Here is a 23295-nt window from a genome sequence, read left to right on the forward strand (position 1 = left end):
TTTTGTTTCAGTCACCCCTATTATGTCGATCTGGTACTTATCTAATTCCTCAGCTAGCTCCATTTCTTTGCCATTCATGCTTCTTACATTGATAGTACCGATCTTTAACTCTGGTGATGTTGAGTTGGGGTTTATTTTCAGATTTGTTCCAGTAGCTGACTTTTCGCTGTTCGCCCTGATTCCCTGGCGAAAACAACGGGGGCCTTGTTTAACCGGGCGACGCCCCAGCCAGCATGAAATTTTGTCATGTTGTACCATCATTCTATATTTTGGTTTAACCAATAAGAATACAATTTGGTCGGCTAAATCCCAAATTGCCAGCCTATCCTCGTCCGTTCAGTATCCAAGTAGATACCCAACAGGGTGCACCACGAGAAGGTGAGGATTGGACATTAGGTCAGAAGCCCTGGTCGGTTCTCCGCATTCCTTTAAAGGCTATGTGAAGGTCTCCTCTCAGTTATACAGCTTTGACCCTTAAGCACCCCGTATGTATTTTTGTAGATAGGAAATAAAAAATAAAAAAAAAAGTTGGACACCTGCTATTGTTTCTTTCCTTCTTGAAACACCTTGCTAGAAAGAGAGCATCTCCTTTGTGTGCACCAGTTGAATAGCAATTATGCTATCCTTTCCCTCACACCCACACACAAACAAATAAACTTCAAGAGAAGCAATATTGGATTGGTCATCCTCGACTGATAAGGTTTTGCTCTGAATTAAAAAGATCAGAGAGTGACGGCCACAAGAAGCAGAATCCTTATACCATAGGGATGGTATCCTGGTAGTACTAATCAAGAATATCATCCTTACATTTAACTTCCTGAAACCTCCAATATCAGTGGAAGTAGGACATCTCAACTGCCTTGTCAGGTTCTACTTCCCAAATCTTTTGCAACTTTTCATGTCAGAAATACAACCATGCTCAAACTGTCTACTGTGGCTCTGTCTGATGCTATAAAAAAAGCATGAAAATGTAGACTAATGAGCAAAATATTCAACTGTTCCAATTGTGAAAGAATGTCTAGCTATTCTGAAGTCTGCCAAAGGTATAAGTAAAAAAGATCGAGTCAGCAGAATGTATATCTGGAGGCAAAGAAGTATATACCACATCTAGTGGAAACTTATGTTGATACATCGGGGGGGGGGGGATTCTGAGGAGACAACACACGACTTTCCGGTCCTCTCACAATCATACTATCCCTGAATGGTATGACATATTTAGAATCTCAATAGAATGGATCATAGAGACAAATGGACGTGGACGTGACCTAACTCCCGAAATGATCTTATTATGTCAAAACCCACAAGTTGAAAAAATAATGAACATACATCTCGATAAATTGAGGTCTTGTCTCCATAACTGCTAATAGATGGTGGATGCCTCTGTATCTGCTTCCAGGAAAATAAAAAAACATTTCTAAAAGTTGATAATGGTTTGGATCTTTTCTCCTGAGAAGGAAGAGATGGACACCGGCTATTTACAGTTCCTCCCAAAAAAGAAATATTGAAGACTGATAACATCTCACAACACTGGAAGTTAGATGGGTGCACCAAAAATATTGAAAGCATTCCTATAATGGCGTTGCCTTTCTTTCATGCTTACACGGTGATCAGAATACATTATGGAGATAACTACCGTGTTAGAGCAAAACTTTAGTTTAATATAAACCAAAATGAACATTCGACGTTTCAACCTTCTTATCAAGGTATGTATGGAGCATACACATATATACAGAGAAACAAGCTACACTACAATCTACATGGTTTGCTAAAGTTACTGACCAATCCTTACAACAATTATTGGCCTGACCTCTGGTGAAAAAAAAAAAAAAACCTTTACTACATGAAAGCTAGAGTCCTATTATTATTATTATTATTATTATTATTATCATCATCTATTGGGTTACAAAATTAAATTGGGCTGGAGAGCAACATCCTTACATATATATAAATAAAAAAAATAAAAAACTGATACCTTTCAACCAATTGGTATGGAATAGTTTCCAATAAAAGCTGAAAATTGGTTCAAGTCCTAAATTCAGGACATATTCAGCCTATTTAGATACTAAATAGGCTGAATATGTGCCATCCAAATTCTTGGAATTTTTATGCCACCATTATTGTTGAGATTAAGGTGTTTAATCAGAATTTCACAGGCTTCTTTAAATTTTCTTTCATACCAGGTTTTTTGTATGATGCAGGTACTTTTCCAATCCATTTGGTGTTGGGTGTTGAAAGCATGATCTGAGAGCCCTGCTTCACCAAAATTGTTATATTTAATGTGTCTTTTGTTCTTTTTTACGTGTAGGGATTGGTGAAACGGGACGTACAATCCCTATATAAAAAAAAACAAAAAAACAGTAATCCCTCAATTAATGCACCCCCGATTAGTGCATCATTTTTTTTTTTATACCCAAATTAGATTAGTCTATATACATCTTAAAAATAAATGTTACAGATTTAAATTTTCTATCTATACATTTTTTATGGCTAACTATTTTAAAAAATTACTCACCAGAATGAAATAATTTAGTTACTGATTTAAAACATTTTACAAAGTTATTTTTAATGGCATGCTACACTACTTCCATGTACGTTATGTATACTATGTTCCAAATTTTTACTGCCAAAATTTATGTCGTCTGCTAATTATATAGCATTTTCCTGATCATATCATCGCGTACCTCCTTTGCAATTATTTTCCTTGCATTTTTTTTTTTTTTTATATTAAAGTATTTTCCCAACCTTTCATCATGAGTAAAAGAATTAGTGAGCAAAAAAGTGAAAGTGTGAAAATGATTCGACAAGTAATCTCATTGGAAGAAAAACTTGTAATCTCATTGGAAGAAAAACTTGAAATAATAAAGAAAGTGAACAAGGTGAGTCCAGAGAAAAGATAAGACAAGAACACAAAAATGGATGAATCAACTATAAGAGCAATTTTAAGCAAAGCTGCTAGATAGCCTACATAATGTTCTAATCACAGGCAAAGCTGCAAGTGGCGATAAGGAGGTGGCCTCAAATTATCCAGAGATTTGAAGAAAATTGTATAAGAAGGGGCTGTTGTGACCAACAAATATTTAATGTCAATGAAACTGACCTTTTTTTGGAAGCCAATGCCTTCCAAGACTTTTCTGGCTAAATCAGAAAAATCTCAGCCTAGTTATAAAGTCACAAAGTCAAATGAAATTACTGCTAGCAATATGCGATCCATTTAGAAGCACATTCTTCCACATTGTGCAAATGATTTTAGAGACTTTTCAAATGAATCTAAGTTGAGTGATTTGGATCTGCTGAATTTAGTTGCATAGCAGGAAGATCCTGAAGAATATGAAGAAATTTAATCACTGACAAGCCCAAAGAGATTTCACAGAAACAAATTTAAAATATTTTTCGTGCAACTGAAAATAGCAATGCTTAGAGACTGGCCTTGTGAAGAGATAAGCAGGAAAATTTGCAGAAGAGGCAGTTGTATGAAAAAAAAAGAAACAGAATGCACACCAGAAGAATAGATTTATATTTTAAATATGTTTTATTGTCTTTTAGATTCATTGTTTTCCTTTAACTAGGCCCTGAGACATGCTCTAATTCTTTTATAAAAAAAAAAAATCATGGGTGAAAAAAGAAATTTGAGGAACAAATTATACTTTTTTCCATAGGTTATTATACTCGATTAGTGAGTTTTTGATTAATGCACCTGTTTTAAAGAATGCATTGAGCACACTAATCGAGGGATTGCTGTAATAGGGGTGACTGAAACAAAAAAAAGACAAAACAATTTGTTTGGGATTTAGGATTTAGCAGTTTTGGATTTAGCCGACCAAATTGTATTCTTATTGGTTAAACCAAAATATAGAATGATGGTACAACATGACAAAATTTCATGCCGGCTGGGGCATCGCCCGGTTAAACAAGGCCCCCCGTTGTTTTCGCCAGGGAACCAGGGCAAACAGCGAAAAGTCAGCTACTGGAACAAATCTGAAAATAAACCCCAACTCAACATCACCAGAGTTAAAGATCAGTACTATCAACGTAAGAAGCCTGAATGTCAAAGAAATGGAGCTAGCTGAGGAATTCGATAAGTACCAGATCGACATATAGGGGTGACTGAAACAAAAAAGACCAAAACTGGTGAGATCTTTCTGAGCAATAAATACAAAATGTTATATTCAGGCAATGACAATCAAGGAAAAGAAGGAGTAGCCATAGTATTCAACACAAAATACGAGTCTAATCTTCTTGAATGGCAGTCAGTCTCAAGTAGAGTTATGTGGGCAAATATGAGAATGGGGAACTGGACAATGAGACTTATTTGTGCCTATGATCCCACAGAAGGTTCTACTAAGGTAGAAGTGGAGGAATTTTTTGAGGCTTTGGAAAAAGCAACTGACACAATGAAAAATGAAAAGTTGGTCCTTGTTAGAGATCTAAATAGCAGAGTAGGAAAGGATTGTCAGACATACAAAAATATTTTGGGAAAATTTGGAGAAAAGAGTAAAGCTAATAATAATGCAAATATCTGTTGGATTTCTGCTCAGGACATGGACATGGTTATTACTAACACCATGTTCCAACATAAAAATGTGCACAAATTCACGTGGAGAGAAGAGGCAAGGAATAAGAAAAGTCTCATTGACTATGTTATTGTTGATAGTGATGTTTTCTCCCTGGTGCGGGACACCACAGTGTACAGGAGATTTGAAATTGGAAGTGATCACTATTTAGTCTTGAACAGGATAAAATTGAATTTCTATTGAAAAGAAGAACATATAAAAAAAGTTTTAAAGTGAATAAAAGTTGAGCAGCTCTCATATGTGAACTGTAGACTAAAATACACAAACATTATTAAAGAAAAAAATGAAAGAGTTTTTAAACTGGGAAACCAAACCTTGGAGATGAAGTGGCAAGCCCTGAAGAAAACATTAATTGATTCAGTCAGAGAGGAATGTGGTGAAGTAGTCTGCACGGATAGAAAACTTAGTACTCCATGGTGGACAATGGAAGTTAAAGAGGCAGTGAAAGAAAAGAAGAAAGCATATCAAAAGTTCTATCTAAATAAGTCAGCTTGTGCTCTTAGAGAATAGAGAGACAAATGTAAGAAAGCTAAACGCTGTATAAAAGTCATGGGAAGACTTTGGTAAGAACATAGAAATACATATCAAGAAGGTAGCAAGATATTCTGGTGGTTGTTGAAGAAGCTCAACGGAGGAAGAGTGCTGTAAAGGGAATTAGAGATGATAAAGTGACATGAAAACTGGAGAAAAAGATGTCCTTGATGTATGGAGTAATTACTTTGAAAAATTGCTAAATGAAACTAGCAGTGATGACAGTACAGTGATTAAAAAAAAAAAAAAAAACACTGACCAGGCATGCAATCAGGAATACATATCCATACTTGAAGTAGAAAAAGCCATTAGAAGTCTGAAATGTGGAAAGGCAGCTGGAGTAGATGATATTCGACCAGAAATGCTCAAGTATGGAGGGATAAAAGTCTTACAGTGGCTGCACTGCATAGTTTATAGAGCCTAGACAGAGGGACAAATTCCAGGTTATTGGAGTAGAGCTCTCATAGTACCCATATATAAAAGGGAAATAAAACTGAATGTGAGAATTACAGAGATATTGCTCTACTGAGTGTTCCTGGAAATATTTATGCCAGTATACATGAGAAACTGTTGAGATTTGTTGAAGAAAAGCTTGGGGAAGAACAAGCTGGATTCAGGCCAAATAGAAGCTGTCAGGATCAGATTTTTACTTTACGACAAATAGTTTGAGAAATCATGGGAATATAATAAAGATCTGTATTTAAGTTTTGTAGATCTAGAAATGGAATTACGATAGGAGGTAGATTGATCAGTAATCTGTAGACCATTAATGAAATGGATGGATAGTGTGTGTGGAGTGACTGATCTTCAGAGAGTTGATGCTGCCAGAAAAGCAAACAACAGGACTACATGGCGAGGCCTGGTGTGGAACATCATCGAGCCGGAGTGACCATATGGCATCTGTAGATGCCCAGTGAACATAGAGAGAGAGAGATCTAGAAAAGGCATATGACAAAGTGCCAAGAGAGAGAGATCTAGAAAAGGCATATGACAAAGTGCCAAGAGAGAGAAGCTATTCAATACACTACAGTTATATGGTGTCATTGGGACATTATATCATGCAATACTTAGTCTTTATTTGAGTTGTAAGTCAGTGGTTAGATTTGAAAAAGTATACGAAGATGGTTTAATGTTAATTCTGGTGTGAGACAAGGATGTCCATTATCCCCTCTGTTATTCATTATCTATATGGATCGCATTATGAAGGAAAGTGGTATTAAACATGATATCAAAATTGGAGATGTTAATGTCATCTCTTTGCTTTATGCAGATGATGTTATGCTTCTAAATAAATCTGTTACAAGTCTTCAAGAATCCCTGACTAAGTTGAATAACTGTTATAATAGATATGATATGATGGTCAGCAATAACAAGTCAAAGACAATGAAAATAAGTAGAAACAGTGAAACTATCAACTGCATTGTGAATGGTGAACCTATAGAACAAGCAAAATATTTGATCTACTTGGGCAAGATTTTTAGTGAAGATGGTAAATTCAATATGGAAATGGACAACAGAATCAACAAAGTTGGTATGGTAGGAAGTCAACTAAATAAATAAATTTATATGGAATAAGAGAGAAATTAGTCAAAACACTAAATTAGTTGTATACAAGGGAGTGTTCAAACCAATTTTAACTTATGGAGTTGAGAACTGGGTTATAAGTAAAACACTTGACCAAAGACTAGAGACTGCAGATATGAAAGTACTGAGAAAAATTAGAGTTGTGAGAATAGATGGCATCAATGGCAATATCATATTAAAAATGAGGATATTAGGAAAGAACTTGAAATTGTCACTATCCAGGAATGTGTGAGCAAAGCTAATCTTAAGTGGTATGGTCACTTAAACAGAATGGGAGAGGAAAGATTAGCAAAACAAGTGTTCTCTGCCAGGTTGGCAGGAAAAAGACCCAGAGGGAAGACCAAGGTATAGGTGGATTGATACAGTAAAAAAGTGCCTTAGAAGATGGAAATATAAGATCTGATAATCTTGAAGTCTTGACAGGTAACAGATTGATTTGGAGGAAAATTGTAGATAGGAAGTTTGTAATGATGCAAGTTTTTCATTTAGTACTATTGTATCCTGTACGCTGCTTGAGGTACATTTTAAGAATTTGGTGATGTAACACGACATTGGAAATCTAATCATGCCAAAGCAAAGTGCTTGAATTTACTGACATTAAACTGACATTTTTTCTCCTATGTCCACAATTCCAGCCTATTCAAATCATTTTGCAAATACTACATATCGGCTGCATTCCTAATTACCCTACTTATCTTTGCATCAACAGCATATGTATGTCACATATCAAATCCTTCCCAGTGTCATTAATATTGGACAGATTGAATAACAGGGATCAAGGTATGCTTGTGTTACACCACTGGTTACCTTTTAATTTTGCAGACTTGCATCCCTCATATACCATTTTTTGATAGCTGTCTATCAGCCATCCTCTTATCCATTCTACTACTTTATAATCCAAAACCATATTCAATTTATGCAACAGTCTTTCATGTATTCTGTGAAATCCTTAGTTAAATTTAAAAGTATCATACTGTATCAAGTGAAGAGGTAGCAAGGAGCCCATTGTTTCATAAATCTTGTGTAACTTAGTGGTAACATTATAGAATGTGAGCAAGTTGCTAAACCATGACCTTCCGTTAGTATACCCATGCTCTTCATTTCAGAGTAGAGATTCTCTATCATCATATTTCTGAATGCGAGCCCTAATTAACTTTTCCAAAATCTTCACCATTACATGAGATTCTGATTGGTTGATAGTTGAATATAATAAATTTAGTTTAATCCTTTATCCAAGTGTGAGCAAACAAAGTTTGCACCTGAAAGTATCTTCAGGACTGGGTTAAGGTGGTACAACACCAGGGCAACTCATTGCAAAGGTGGAGCAAGCTACCAACACTCCTATCTCAGTATCTCCTATATAATGCAAAACACATCTCCTTGCGGATATGTCTAATGTTATGCATTAAGGGAAGGGCCACTACCCAGACAAGTTTCGACCTTTATTGAGGTCTCTTCAGTGGGAGCCTGGCCCAAGTGGAGATATCAGGCAGAAGCATTAGCAGGTCATCTCTACCTATAGGAATTGCCAATTGGTGTGTCACCCTTTTTTAATAATTTACTCTGTTTTTAGAGAAAGATGTTAAAATGCTTCTGCCTGATATCTCCACTTGGGCCAGGCTCCCACTGAAGAGACCTCAATAAAGGTCGAAACCTGTCTGGGTAGTGGCCCTTCCCTTAATGCTTAACATTAGACATATCCGCAAGGAGATGTGTTTTGCATTATATAGGAGATACTGAGATAGGAGTGTTGGTAGCTTGCTCCACCTTTGCAACGAGTTGCCCTGGTGTTGTACCACCTTAACCCAGTCCTGAAGATACTTTCAGGCGCAAACTTTGTTTGCTCACACTTGGATAAAGGATTAAACTAAATTTATTATACTCTAACCAAGTGAAAAATAAACTTTCAACGATAGTTGAATATATTGGTCTTTGCACCACTCTTATGCAATGGGATTGTCATACATTCTTTCCATTCCTGCAGAATCTTCCCTGTTCTGAGATTCATTATATAGCCTGATTAAAGGAATAGCCAGTTCAGCTGAACCCTCTTAGCACCCATGCTGATGTTGCATAAACCAGGTTGATAGCATTTAACAGAATGGGTACTGCTTAGTTGAACAATCTTTTCTGTATCTGTCACCCACATACCACCTGCATTCAGCTGATTATTCTTTTATCTTCATTCTTTCTTTTACTTGCAGCATAACGATAGAATTCTTTTGAATTGTCTTTATCTTGCAGAACCAATTTCTTTTCATATGCAGACTTAGCTTTCCTTATAACAATTGACTCTTTTAGCCTGCTTATAATTTTTATAACTGACATCATCCATATGCACATGACCACCTGAGGGGGGGGGGATATGCTGGGTTACCAGCATACTTCTCAGGTGGTCATAATTTCCTGCTTTATAGTTCAGCATGTAACCTTTCCTGAATAGAACATTCACAAACTTAGCCACTTCCCAAGTGAGTACCACATGATCACTATCACCAACCAGAAACAGAATAGTTAAGTCTTTAAATGAAACACCCTCTGACACTATAATCAAATCTAACACTCTTTGCCCTAGAGTTTCATTCCCTAGAGTTCTTTCTGTCACATGCTGCTTGAGAAAGTTGTCTCGCAACAGCTCAATAAATTCAATTTCATTAGTTTGTGAGATTTTACTGCTACCCATTCAATGTTGGGATAATTAAAGTCTCCCATTATGAGTACTCTCTTTGTACCCATCATCTCTATTTGGTGATGCATGTCTTTATCACTTGCAACCAATTCACCAGGTTTGTAACAACACCTCACTATATATTTGATCTTGTTAGATTCCACCTCATCAGATGACTTCAAACTCACTGCCACATAAAAATCTGTTACTAGTATTGCAATCATAGGCCTCAACACTAACTGGATTCAAGTCGTCCGATATCATTAGCGGTACGCACCCCGTCCTCTCTTATCTCGTCTACCCTTCCTAAAAATACTGTACCATTTACATTCGATACCAGTGAGTATGCCTAATTCTGCTATCCAGGTCTCACTAATGCCTACAATCTGAGGTCTCAACACATTGACCAAGGCAACAAACTCTACCTACTCCTAGCATTCGTGTTCAGACGTAATAAGCTATCTGCATTTTCTTTCGTATACTTTTGTCTGTAGTCTAGACACAGTTGGACAACTTGCAGAGATGACACAAAGCCAAAATCATTCTCTCCTCGTAATAATTTCCATGATAATGCCCATTAAGTTCATTAACACAGTTGCATAACATTGTTGCTTTTACATGCATACATTCTCACATTATGGAACTTAGATTGCAAGGACAGATTTAGAATATGTGGACTGCAGATGAAAGGAATGAAATGGTAGAATTCAATAAATTTCTGAAAAGTGTTACAGGATATTACTTGATGATCTTTTTCGTCATATGGAAGGTTGGAGAAAACATGGGGTATGAAATTTAAGTTTGTGTGCAGTTAAAAAGAGATGAGCTAGATTTTTTTTCTCTAGTAAAGCAGTGAATGAGTGGAATAATTTGTCTGTTGAAGTGATGAGTGCATCTAGTGTGAATGAGTTTAAGAAGGAATGAATTGAGTCCTTGACTCCCACGAGATCTCTAATGATGATAATATTCCATGGAATAGTAGTATAAGTTTCTGAATGGACATTGCTTTAACATATTAATGTTAATTTTGAAATGCAGAAAGATTATAATAAAGCTCCTAAGGCTTCTGTAATTCTCTCATTACTTACCTCAGGTAGTAACCACTTGTTTAATGCCATGAACTTATTATTATTAAGAGAGACCTCCAGGGAGTCATTGAGGAAGACCACTTACTACATACACTAGCTATCATACTCGTTCTTGAATTCATTTACACTGCTTGCACTCGCAACATCCAATGGCAATCCATTCCAATCACACACCACCCTATGAGAGAAAAATCAATCCCTCATCCTCTTCTTAGTGGCATTCATTCTCAGCTTCCAAGGATGCCCTTTTGTCCTTTTCCCACCTTCCATAAATTGAAAAATTCCATCAACTGAAATCTTGTATGACTCTTTCAGAAGTTTGTAAGTCTCAATCTGTCTTTATAATTAGTATTCCACAATCTGATATCATTTTTAATACTCCTTTGCACTCTCTCCACTATATCAGAATCGTAATGGAAATCGGGAGACCAGACCTGTGCAAAATAGTCCAATGTGAACATTTGTTTTGGCATTGCAATTATCTTTAGTTTTATTTGCAGTCTTTGCTACATGGCCCCTGAACTTATGCATCTAATGTAAATAGCATCTTTGATGATTTAATTAGCTGGTTATTTAATTGATTGCTGACTTAATCCAAACAAAAGTTCTAATTGAATTTAGACCAATTAATCACTTTCATGATATCATGGTCATATTTGCTTGATATAGATGGGAATAATGATTTCAAGGAACTTACTGTATTGTGAACTGCAGGATTAAACACAGAATTCATAGGTAAATTGCATGTAACTTCATGTAATGATCAGGCTGTTCTACGTATGTTTGGCAGTGAAATTGTGCAGTATATCAGATACCTTCTCAACATTAATCAGATTCTCTTCCTCACCTACAGTTAAGATTTTGATAAGAGCAGAAAGTGAAGTAACTGCCCAGGAAATTATGCTGCCTAGTTTCCTGCTTCTAGATTACTGTTTTACTAATTTTGCATTCCTTCTAATTTTTCTATTCCACACATCACTTAGTCTTTAACATGTTATCGATCCTGTTAATTACAACTTTTTGTTTTGTTTTTCCAGTTTAAACTACCACCATCTGAAGCAGAAAAACTGGAGAAAGAACAAAATGAAGAAGCTCAACGCTTACTGTTGGAGCGATATTCTAAAGAACTTCCCTTAACGTGTCGCACAATGAGTGGAGGTAAGGGTTGAAATCAGAGAAAAATGTGTGAAATGACATTCATATTTCTTTCACTTATTTTGCAGAAATTGGAAATTAATTTTGTACTATGCTATTTGAGAATTATTGCCATCATTACTGTAGGTAGGAGAGAATGAAACATGAAAAGAAACATTTTAGGAATATCTTATATAGATGAACAACTGAGTGGATATAGAAATAAAACAGTAGATAGTTATTACAACAATAATAAAATACAATAAATGGTGTTGAACAGGACCTTATGACAACAGATCCACAAAGAGAACCACATTATGGACAAGAACTGGAAATCAAAGAACAAGTAGGCAAGCATTAAGATGGGCCAATGAGATAAATAGTTATTATAGACATTTATTGAGTAAATGAATATGATCAGCTAAAGTGGAAGAATAGTTTTCTTCAGCAGTGGACTGAATAAAACTGTTGATACTGAAGAGAAATTAGGGAATGAACACATGGCATCAGTGGCAGAATCATATTAAAAATAAAGATATTGGAACTGCATGTTAGTTAGAGCACATAGTATATGGTATTTAATAGCAGGAAAAGATGTAGAGGAAGATCTAGATTGGGGTGGATACAGGTAGAACAAAATATAAGTTGTAATAATATTGAGGTTCTATCAAATATTACATTAGCATTCTTAAACTTTATTTGAAGGAAAATTGTTAAGAAATTAGTAATAATGTAAACTTAATCATGTAATGCCATCATATCCTATATACACACCTTGAGAGTATCTATCCGAAATTTGATTATTAATAGTTGTTTTTATTAAATTTATATATAAATTTAATAAAACCAAAATTTTTTTAAAATCAAGATACGTTAATAAAAGCAAATGATACACTTCTAGGGAGTCTAAGGGCTTATTGAGGAAGGAGGGGGGGGGGAAGCATTTCAGTATTCATAATTATATACCTGTTTCTCTTCTTGAACACATTTACCAAAGATGCACTCACACTCTATGAGTAGTCCATTCTGCACGCTCACCACATTCCATGAGAAGAACTTGGACCTAATATGCTTCTTAGTAACATTCTAGCCAGCTTCTAGAGATAACATTAGCTTCCACCATCCATATGATACAAACTTTCAATTCTGTCTATACTGTAAGATCCCCTTATTAACTTGGATGTTTATATATATATATATATATATATATATATATATATATCCTCTCTTCCATTTCCTCTTCAAAAATTGAAGAACACATGGCCCCAATCATTCCTTGCATACGATTCCATTGCCCAGTTATCTTCTTGGTTACTCTTGTCGCTGCATCTCCCATCTCCATATATCCTTGAAATCCTTGTGACTGTGTCTGCGCACAGTGATCCAGATTTTGTCTTTTCAAAGCCTTGTAAAATCAGAGCATAACTTCCTTATTCCAAAAGTGAGAATTCTCTTTAGCAGTGGTGTTATTTGATGTGATTCCTAAACTTGACCATCCATAATAACTCCCCTCTCCCTCCTCCAGGTCTCTAGCTTCATTGAATACTTCTGACAAATTCTCTTTAATACACTTTGTATGTGATGTCTGTATAATTTTACATTTTGCAATATTGAACCAATATTCATTGTAATTTTCCCATATAACCAATTTGTTCAAATTGACCTACATTCAGCTATATTCCTTATCACTACTCCTAACTTAGCACCATTGGCAAATCACTGAATATCACATTCAAGACCCCTGCAACCTAAGTACATTACCTTAATGCACACCACTTTTTATTTATTTATTCGCATGGAGTTCCTCCCTTTTTCTCCCCCCCATCCCTATTGGGGCAAGTTGAGCCCCCTCATGGAGGTTAAATATTTATGGCTGTAGATCCATGTGTGTTCACTGGGCCGGTTTGCCTGCTTGCGGGATGAAAAACATCAGATAAACTGGCGGAACAAACCCTACTGCCCAAGATCAGTTAACTTGGCTATGGCTGAGGAAGATCCTCAAATTCCTCATTTCTTCGACAGGAATCGAAACTGGGACACTCCTTCCCCAGTCATATGGTTGCAAAGCGCACAGCCACTAGGCTAACCGCACGGACAATGTACACCACTGATAACCTACCTCTCATAGTACCACAGTACGTCACTTTCTGATACCTGTCAGCATGCTCTCCGATGCATGTCACAAGTCAGACCCATCTCTTTGGGTTTGTATAACAATCTCCAATGTGGAATCTGTCAAATGCTTTGGCAAAATTGTAGTATTGTGATATATCCATTGTCCTTATTTTACTCTGCTATCACTTTATTATGGAACATGAGCAGATTGATAAATCAATGCCTAACTTCAAACAAAATCCTACCATCCTTTGTAGGGAATTCTGCTGTTGTTAGTCCACCTTTCGGATGTGATTTCTGAAGTGTTTCCATGACCCTTTTTCTGAGAGATGCTAATTTGTTCATAATTTTGCTGCATGTCTTCAACTCCACCATTTTGTATAATGGTGGAATTGAAGTTATCTTGCTATCCTTCTGGGTAGTAGGACTCTTGAATATGCTGAGACTGGCCAGGTGAATGTGATGAAACAGCCAGGACATTACTAACTGTTCTGCATGTTCTTTTAATATATTTTAATAGCATGGGTATATGCTGTTATTCCATCCAGTCCATTTGCTGTATTTGATTCAAGCTCTTGTAACAGCTTTAATACTTCTACCTTCATCTACTTTTCTCCCTCAACATTCAAATTGCTAATGTTTTATATCAAACACATACCACAGTTAGAAGAAACACACATATAAACCACAGTGAAAATTATTTAATTGTAAATATTTCATCCTAAGTATCTTAGGACATCATCAGTACAGTATTTAAACAAAATTAGGAATAACATACAGTAAGGGCGTATGATTACAATAGAATCTCATGAAAACATGCATAACGTGTTAAAGTAGTAAAAAAAAAAAAAAAAAAAAACGTTAATTATTTAACACAATTTTGTATGATAATTTCCCATACTTTAGGAATAGTAAGAACGTCGTTGCGGTTTAGGTTTGGTCTGTGTAGTAGGGCTTCAGAACTTTCTTTGTATAAACGTTCATGTTTAAATAAAGATCTATATAAAAGTTTAGCCTTTTCCCAATGGATCCTATGGTTTGGATTTTCAATTCCGTGTTGAGAGAGGTCAGCTTTCTGCGGTTTAAGAAGACGAATGTGGTCTTGATGTTCCGAGATGCATTTCTGAACAGACCTACCTGTCTGTCCAAAGTAAGATAATTTGCATGAGCATGGAATCTCATAAACACCAGGTAACATCAAGGGTGAGAATTTGTCCTTAGGAGAAGGTAATAAGTTGTAAATTTGGTTGACAGGTTTGTAAGTAGTGGCAAAATTGTATTTCTTCATAATTTTAGAAAGACGTTCTGAGATGCCTTTAACGTAAGGTCTGGGAATCCTATGCACTTCTTCCTGTCTGGTTTGATGTATGCAGAAGTGACTGATGATTTTTTGAGTTGTTTTGGCATTACATCCATTTAGGATGGCTGTATTTTTGATAACTTCTAATTACTGGTTTAAAGATTCTACAGAGGAGCAGAATTTGTGTGCTCTGGAAACTAGTGATTTAATAATGCCAGATTTCTGAGATGGATGATGAGCAGAAGAATTGTGAATGTAGTGACCTGAGAATGTTGGCTTGCAAAAGACGGACGTGGCAATGGAACCGTCTTCTTTTCTTTTGATGTGTAAATCCAAAAAAGAGATACCCTGTGGAGATTCTTTTTCTAACGTAAAGTTGATGCGATGATGAAGAAGGTTAATTTTATTTAGAAACAGTTGTAATTCAGGTTCGGGATGATTCCAGACTGCAAATACGTCATCGACATATCTTAGCCAAATTTTTGGTTTGGGTTCAAAAGTGAATATTTTTTCTTAAAGGTGTTCTAGAAACAAATTTGCTAGGTTTGGTGATAAAGGATTTCCCATTGCTGTTCCGTCCTCTTGCTTGTAAATTTGACCTTTCCAGGTGAAGTAACCTGATGCAATAACAAACTTGAACAATTCAACTATATCAGACGGAAACTTTTGAGTTAGTAATTCTATTGTGAAGAGGGAGACAATGTCGAAGCTGATTAACAAGTCAGTTTTTGATAGTTGAATGTCTTTAATTTTTGTGTGAAACTCGGTAGAATTTTTGATTGAAGAGACTGAGTGGCCTATGTGAGGGCGGAGAAGGTTAGATAAGAATCTTGATAACTTGTACGTTGGACAGCCGATACAGTCTGTGACGGGTCTAAGTGGAACATTAGTTTTGTGTAGCTTAGGTAAGCCATAAATTCTAGGAGGTCTTGCATGGTATGTCTTAAGTTTTTTGATTGTTTCTTCATCTAAGGAGGAAGTTTCATTAAGTAGCTTATTTAATTTTCTGAGTTGACGATTCGTAGGATCAAAATCCAATTTGCAGTAAGTATTACGATCTCGAAGAAGTAAATTCATTTTTCGGTCATATGAATTGGTATCAAGAACTACGGTGGTATTTCCTTTATCAGCGCTAGTAATGATTAGATTTTTGTTACGTTTTAAGGAAGCTGTTGCTTCCTCAGTTCTTCCTCTCTTACTATATAGGAAAGGTGAGGTGAGTAACATGAGTGAAGAGAAGGCACATGAGACAGACAGGGAAACATGGGGGATCAGGGTGAACAGAGACACCGTGTGATAAGTGTAAATGATGATTTCAGTAGTGGATGTGTGAGTGTGCAAGAATGAATTAAGATAGTCAAGGGTGTGGAAGGTAACATTTTAGGTCTGGAGAGAGGTGTAATATCAGCGATGATAAAGAGTGGCCATGTATGGAGAAATCATATCCGAATGAAAGAAGTATTCAAAATAAAGAGAATGAAATTGTAGTTTTGATAGTTCATTTGCCCAGTGATTGTTTTAATAAGTAAGTTGTGGTTGGATAAGATTAACATTCTGATTGGGATAGATGGATGGATATGTAATTTTTTTGTGAAGACAGACAAGGCATAAAGGGAGGAGTGCTGTTGATTATAGAGGAGTTGTTTCCATTTAAGGTAGAGATGCAAGAATCAAATAGCAACAGGTTTTGAAGCAGTTATGGAGTGAAGTGAGGTGGACAGGATGAAATGTTTAGTAGGGTGCTTTTATAGACCTGGTAATGTTGGAGGACAGTGAAAAGGAAATGTTTAGGCCAATGGGGCTGGCTAAAAAAAAGGTGGGGGGGAGCGATTTCATTGTCATAATATAGACTGGAATGAGGAGACAGCATCTGGAACTAAAGAGAATGAATTTTTGAGGGATAATTGTCTTAGGCAGAACATAATAGAGTGCATGAGGATTTTAGAGTCTTGGATTTGATTATTTCATCAGAGCTGTCAAAAGAAGTGTCAAATCTTTTCTCCATTTGGTGAAAGTGATCTCTTGGATGGTGAATTAAATTAAAAATGCCAGTAAATTATATTCTTGTTTAATTCTTTATCCAAGTGTAGGCAAACAAAGTTTGTGTAAAGTTTCTTCCCAACTAGGCTACTCATGTATAGAGGCTAATGACTTCGTATTAAGTACATTAGTATCCTATAATGCAAAGCATGCATCCTTTCGGGTGTGTATAATGCTATGCATTATGGCAATGGCCGATACTCAGATCGGTTTCAATTTTTATTGAGGTCTCATCAGTGGTAGCCAAACCTAGAGAAGATGCCAAGGTTGAACTAATGCAGAAGTCATATCTTTATACAAGTAACAAACAGGTATATCACCTTATTATTAAAATACTCTGGATTATAGCCAGTTGTAGAAATTAGAAAGTCTTATAAAATAAGGCAATTAATGTGAAGTCATTAGCCTCAATATACATGTAGCCTACTCGTGAAGAAACTTCACATGCAAACAAAGTTTCTTAATTCAAGTATAAACTTGGATTAAGCATTGCTTTAACTAATGGTATCTCTTCAGGGTCTAGTTTCTACTGATGGCAAGCTTCATTACCATGGAGTAGAAAGGTTCTGCTTGGTAGGCTTTTATCTCTTACCAAGTAGACTCACCAGTGAGTTTCCTGCCCACTAATTCAAGTCAGGAGTGATGAGTTTAGTAGTGATTGTTATTAAGATCACTCAGTGAGATTTGAGTGATCATTTAGATCACTGAGCTGTAAGTTTTTGGAGAGGTACACCTGCACTTTAATAGTAACTCAATAAAAAAAATTGAAACTGGTCTTGGTAGTGGTCCTTCCCATAATGCATAGCATTGTGTTCAGGACAATCCATGTCCTGAACAGAAATCCAAAAGGTTTTGCCGTTATTATTAGCTTTGCTCTTTTCTCCAAATTTCCCCAAAATATTTTTGTATGTCTGACAATCATTTCCTACTCGGCTATTTAGATCACCTACAGGGACTAACTTTTCATTTTTTATTGTGTTAATTGCTTTCTCTAAAGCCTCAAATTCCCTCCACTTCTACTTTAATAGAACCTTCTGTGGGACCATAGGCACAAATAAGTCTCATTGTCCATTCTGATATTTGCCCATATCACTCTACTTGAGATTGCCTGCCATTCAAGAAGATTAGCCATGTATTTAGTTTTGAATACTATGTCTACTCCTTCTTTTCCTTGATTGTCTTTGCCTGAATATAACATTTTGTATTTTTCGCTCAGAAAGATCTCACCCTTTTTTGTTTCAGTCACTCCTATTATGTTGATCTTGTACTTATCCAATTCATCAGCTAGGTCCATTTCTTTTCCATTCAAGCTTCTTTTGTTGATAGTACCGATCTTGAACTCTGATGTTGAGTTTGGGTGTGTTTTAGGATTTGTTCCAGGAAATGACTTTTTGCTGTTCGCCCTGGTTCCCTGGCGAAAACAATTGGGGGACCTTGTTTAACTGGGCGACACCCCAGCTGGCATGAAATTCTGTTATATGTAATATCTCATATTAATGTTGTCTTTATATATATAGTTGTGACATAAAATTGTGACCACAAATTTAATTTGCTTAAGTTCATTTGGTTTCCAATAACCATCACTGTATGAGTTCCAGTGACTGTACTGTCTAGACAGAGGCACTCTAAACAAATGCTTCTGTAACTTGCATCAATTCACCCACACATTGCAATCTAAAAGTAATAGTTAAAGTATTAAGTTGAAATGGATTAGAGTTAATATTAGAATGGAACATGGAGAAAGTACTAAATAAAATAAGTGACAAGTATTATTTATCATCATCATCACTCTTTTCAAGGATTTAGGCCTGGAGTGGCCTTTTACAGGCTTAAAATTCATTGTTGAATCTCTTTAGAGGACTTCCTGGTTTTCTTTTTCCTAATGGTTTGTAATTTAAAACTTTTTTTGTTAATTTTTCTGTTTTCATTCTTTCAACGTGTTCCATTCATTTATGTTTATATTTTTTATTTTTTCTATTACTGATTCCTGGTTTAATTCTTTCATAATTTCTTCATTTCTTTTGTGGTCGAATGGTGTATACTTTGCAGTTTTTACTCATAAGCTGCATTCCATCTGTTATTAAATTTTGTTTTTCGTTTTGCTTTGTCAAGATTTCACTTCCATACAATAGGACTGGTAGGGCTAATGTATACTTTTAGTCTAGTTTGTTTTTGAATTAGGTTAGGTTAGGTTTAACTATAGTTAATTACACCTGTTATTCCTAAATATTTTGCAATTTTTAGGTTTATATTCCTTTTCATTTTCATATGTAATCATACATCCTAGGTAGTTAAATAAGTAGTTAGTTCACCTGTTCTAAAATCCTGTTATCTATTACTATTTTAGTTCTTATTGGATCTTGTCCTTCAAAGGCCATAGTTTTTGATTTTTTTGATATTATCATTCCATAATTTTTGGCTATTTCATTTAACTTTCAGAAAGATATATATTAAATTTATCTTCAGAATTTGTAATTATTACTTGATCAACAGCAAAAAGTATATTAATAACTTTATGGAAATTTTTATTCCATTTTATTATCATTTCATTTAAGTAAATATTAAAAAGTGTTGCTGAAAGGGGACATTCCTGTCACACTTCTTTGTTTATCTCTCTCGTACTTGATAGTTCATAATTTAATCTTATTTGTATTTGATTATTTTCATATATACTTATGATAGCTTTTAGAATATTATTTGGTATTTGTCTTTCTTTTAATATTTTAAATAAAATGCTTCTTTTAACATTATTAAAATTAAGGGGATATTAATCCCACATTGTTTTAAAACCAAATAAGAAACTCAAAGATTGGAATCGGAGAGTTTCATGCTGAATATAGTAAACTATAAAGTATCGGTGATTACTAGCGTGAGCTAATGCAAGTAGTCCTAGTACGTAGTACAATCTTGGGCAACTCGTTGCAAAGGTGGGTAAAGTTCTAATCGCTATTCTTAGTATTTTCCTTAATGTAAAAACACATTTCCTAGGAAATGTATGCTGTTATTACATCACTACCCAGACTGGTTTCAGCCTTTTTTTTGAGGCTTCATCAGTTGAGTAGCTAGACCAAATAGATACCTAAGGGTATAACGAAAAGAACTTATTTATTCTGCTATATGAGTTGTCAAACAGGTGCAACCATATTTAAGTTACTTAAATATAAAGAGCCAATGGGCTTCATTTCAGCAATATAAACATTATTAAAATTAAGGGGATTTTAATCCCACATTGTTTTAAAACCGAATAAGAAACTCAAAGATTGGAATCAGAGAGTTTCATGCCGAATATAGTAAAGTATAAAGTAAAGTATAAACTATAATATTTATATCGCCGAAAAGAAGCCTATTTGCTCTTTATATTTAAGTAACTTAATGGTTGCACCTGTTTGACAACCCCTATAGCAGAGTATACAAGTTCTTTTCGTTATATCCTTAGGTATCTATTTGGTCTAGCTACTCACTGATGAAACCTCAAAAAAGGCTGAAACCAGTCTGAGTAGTGACCTTCCACCATAATGTAATAACAGCCTACATTTCCTAGGAAATGTGTTTTTACATTAAGGAAAATACCAAGAATAGCGATCAGAACTTTACCCACCTTTGCAACGAGTTGCCCGAGATTGTACTACGTACTAGGACTACATGCATTAGCTCACGCTAGTAATCGCTGATACTTTATAGTTTACTATATTCGGCATGAAACTCTCTGATTCCAATCTTTGAGTTTCTTATTCGGTTTTAAAACAATGTGGGATTAATATCCCCTTAATTTTAATAATGTTTATATCGCCAAAATGAAGCCTATTGGCTCTTTATATTAAACTTCTTTTAACTTTTGTCAAATGCTTTTTCAAAGTCAGTAAATGTAATGTGTGTTTCTAAATTGTATTTTCTTCTTTTCTCTATTATTAATTTTAGGCAAAAGGCTTGGTCTGTACATGATCGTCCTTTTCTAAGTCCATTCTGTACTTCTTAAATAGTTTTCAGAATATTTAATTAGTTTGTCGTTTAAAATTCTGCTACATATTTTGTAACAGTTATTTAGAATGCTTAAACCTCTATAATTTTTAGAGTAATTTGTACTACCTTTTTTAAAGATAGGGATCACAATTGGTTTTTTTCCATTCTATTGGTGGGTTACTTGTTTAATAGATTTTATTTAAAAATAATAAGAGTCTTTCTTTGAACTTTATTCCTGCATATTTATATAATTCTGAACCTAACTTACTTCTCCAGGTGATTTTCCATTTCTTGTTTCTTTCAGGCTGATTTCTAATTCTTCATTTATTTCCTTTTATTTTCATTAAGTGTTTGCCAGTTATCTTTTTTAAAATATTTATCTGTCCACAATTCTTGTATAGAAATTTAGAAATTTCTCTAATTTCAGTTTGGTGTTTAATTGTATGCTTTCTTTAGTATCTGTACTTAAATGTTTCAAAATCTTATATACATTGGGTCTTATTTTTTATAAATCATGTTCTAAATTAGAAACAAATTTGTTCCATTCTGTCTTTTTCTGACTTCTCTTTTAGCTGTGGCTCTTATTCTTTTATATTCTATTTCGTCTTCTAATCTTTTACTGATTAATCATTTGTGATATGCTTCTTTTTTCATTTTGATTATTTCTTTGATTTTATCGTCCCATATCTTCAGTTTTTTCATTTTATTGAATTTTTTTGTCTTTTGTAAGCTTTCATTTATTACTGTATTTAGTATCGTTTTTATATTAAGGCATTCTATTTCTTCATTTCATTTTATCTAAATATTGGTTAATTCTTTGTTAACATATAGGCATTGTACATTTGTGTCATTTAATAATTTAATTTTATAAAAGAATGTTTTAAATTTTCTTTCTGTTCTTGTTATTTGTAGCCATTTAGGTGGTAATCTTAATTTTATTTTAAGGAGGAAATGGTCACTACTTATTTCATATCCTCTGTGGACTAATAACATCTAAAGAAAACTTTGTTTTCATTTAAGATAATGTAATCTAATGTCAATTTCCATCCTCTTGCTGCCCAAGTATATTTATGTATGTCTTTATGTTCATAGAAAGAATTCGTTATTTTAAAGTTATTATAAACTACAAAGTCAATCAATTTTTTTACCATTCTTGTTTAGAGTATGTTCTCCATATATTCCTATATTATTATTAATTTTCGTGTTTCCAATTCTTGCATTTAAGTCTCTTTATTAATATTACATAATCATTTTAATTTATTTTTTATATATATTGTAAGCGATTATAAAATTCAACATTATCATCTTTTCTTCCTTCTTCTGAGCCATATAAGCCAATTATTGTTAAATAACCTCTATTTTTATTCTAGCTACTATTATTCATTCATTCCATAATTTATAATATTTGTTAACTATTTTGAAAGGGAATTATGAATCCAAATCATTACACCTGTTTGTGCTCTTTGGTCTCTGTCGACGCCACCATATGTTACATTAAAATTTTCGATTCTCATGGTTCCTTTTAATTTCTTTTTGTTTCAGTGATTACTGCTATTTGAAAATTCATTTCATTTAATATTTGATCTAATTCTGTTTCTTTATATGCTATTCCTCTTATGGTCCAGTTTGCTATATATATTATATTTTGTTGTTTCCATTTTCGTTTCATCTTTTCTAGAGTCGTTTTCCATAGATTCATTTCAAATACCTTTCTCTATTTGCTTAGAAGTAAATTAGTGTTCTCCATGTCAGGTTACTAGCCTGGTGATATAGTCCAGTGGTAGGGCTGTTACCTTAAGGCTTGAACTAGCCCTCTTCCAAATTTAAACCTGTAGGAGAAATAGGATATATTGAAGGGAAAAGAGTAGAATTTAGAGGAGACATATATATAGGCCAGAAATGGAAAGACCATATAGCCCTCGAGTACTCTAAAGCATAATGGTCATAAAATAAGAAGAGTTGACTGATAAGGCCTTATAGGAAAGATTAAAGTGAGTGGATCTTCCTCAATGTAGAGGAGGAAGAGGATAGATTCATCTGAGGTGGGGGGGGGGAACCATGGTAGTGCCACTAATCAAGATGATGGTCCTGTTGGTTTATGATTATGGTATATGATTTATCATATACTTCATTTTTATAGTACACTCAAAAATTGATTGTAAATTAGAAATTCTGGAAACAAAAATTTTGTGTGCACAGTTACTAGGCATGTGTTCTTCCTTTTTTTTTTTTATGACTGGTTTGTTGCATGCACATCTTAGAGGGAACATTTGCTAGAGGCTTGAGACTTCTATGTTCAAGTAG

General features: G+C 34.6%; 1 protein-coding gene across 5 annotated transcripts in view; it reads left to right on the forward strand.

The window, feature by feature from the left end:
* The window catches only part of LOC150100287 (palmitoyltransferase ZDHHC2), a 353926-nt gene that overhangs the window by 69249 nt on the left and 261382 nt on the right, over positions 1 to 23295 (forward strand). For all 5 annotated transcript variants that reach the window (XM_090402380.1, XM_090402379.1, XM_090402381.1 and 2 more), the window contains exon 4: positions 11480 to 11600. In XM_090402380.1, the coding sequence (XP_090258506.1) occupies positions 11480 to 11600 (121 nt within the window). The remainder of the gene's footprint in view (positions 1 to 11479; positions 11601 to 23295) is intronic.

The sequence above is a fragment of the Typopeltis vanoorti genome, chromosome 13 (assembly GCF_054136105.1).
Source record: "Typopeltis vanoorti isolate ZY-2024b chromosome 13, IOZ_Tvanoo_1.0, whole genome shotgun sequence".
NCBI classification, from domain to species: Eukaryota; Metazoa; Arthropoda; class Arachnida; order Uropygi; family Thelyphonidae; genus Typopeltis; species Typopeltis vanoorti.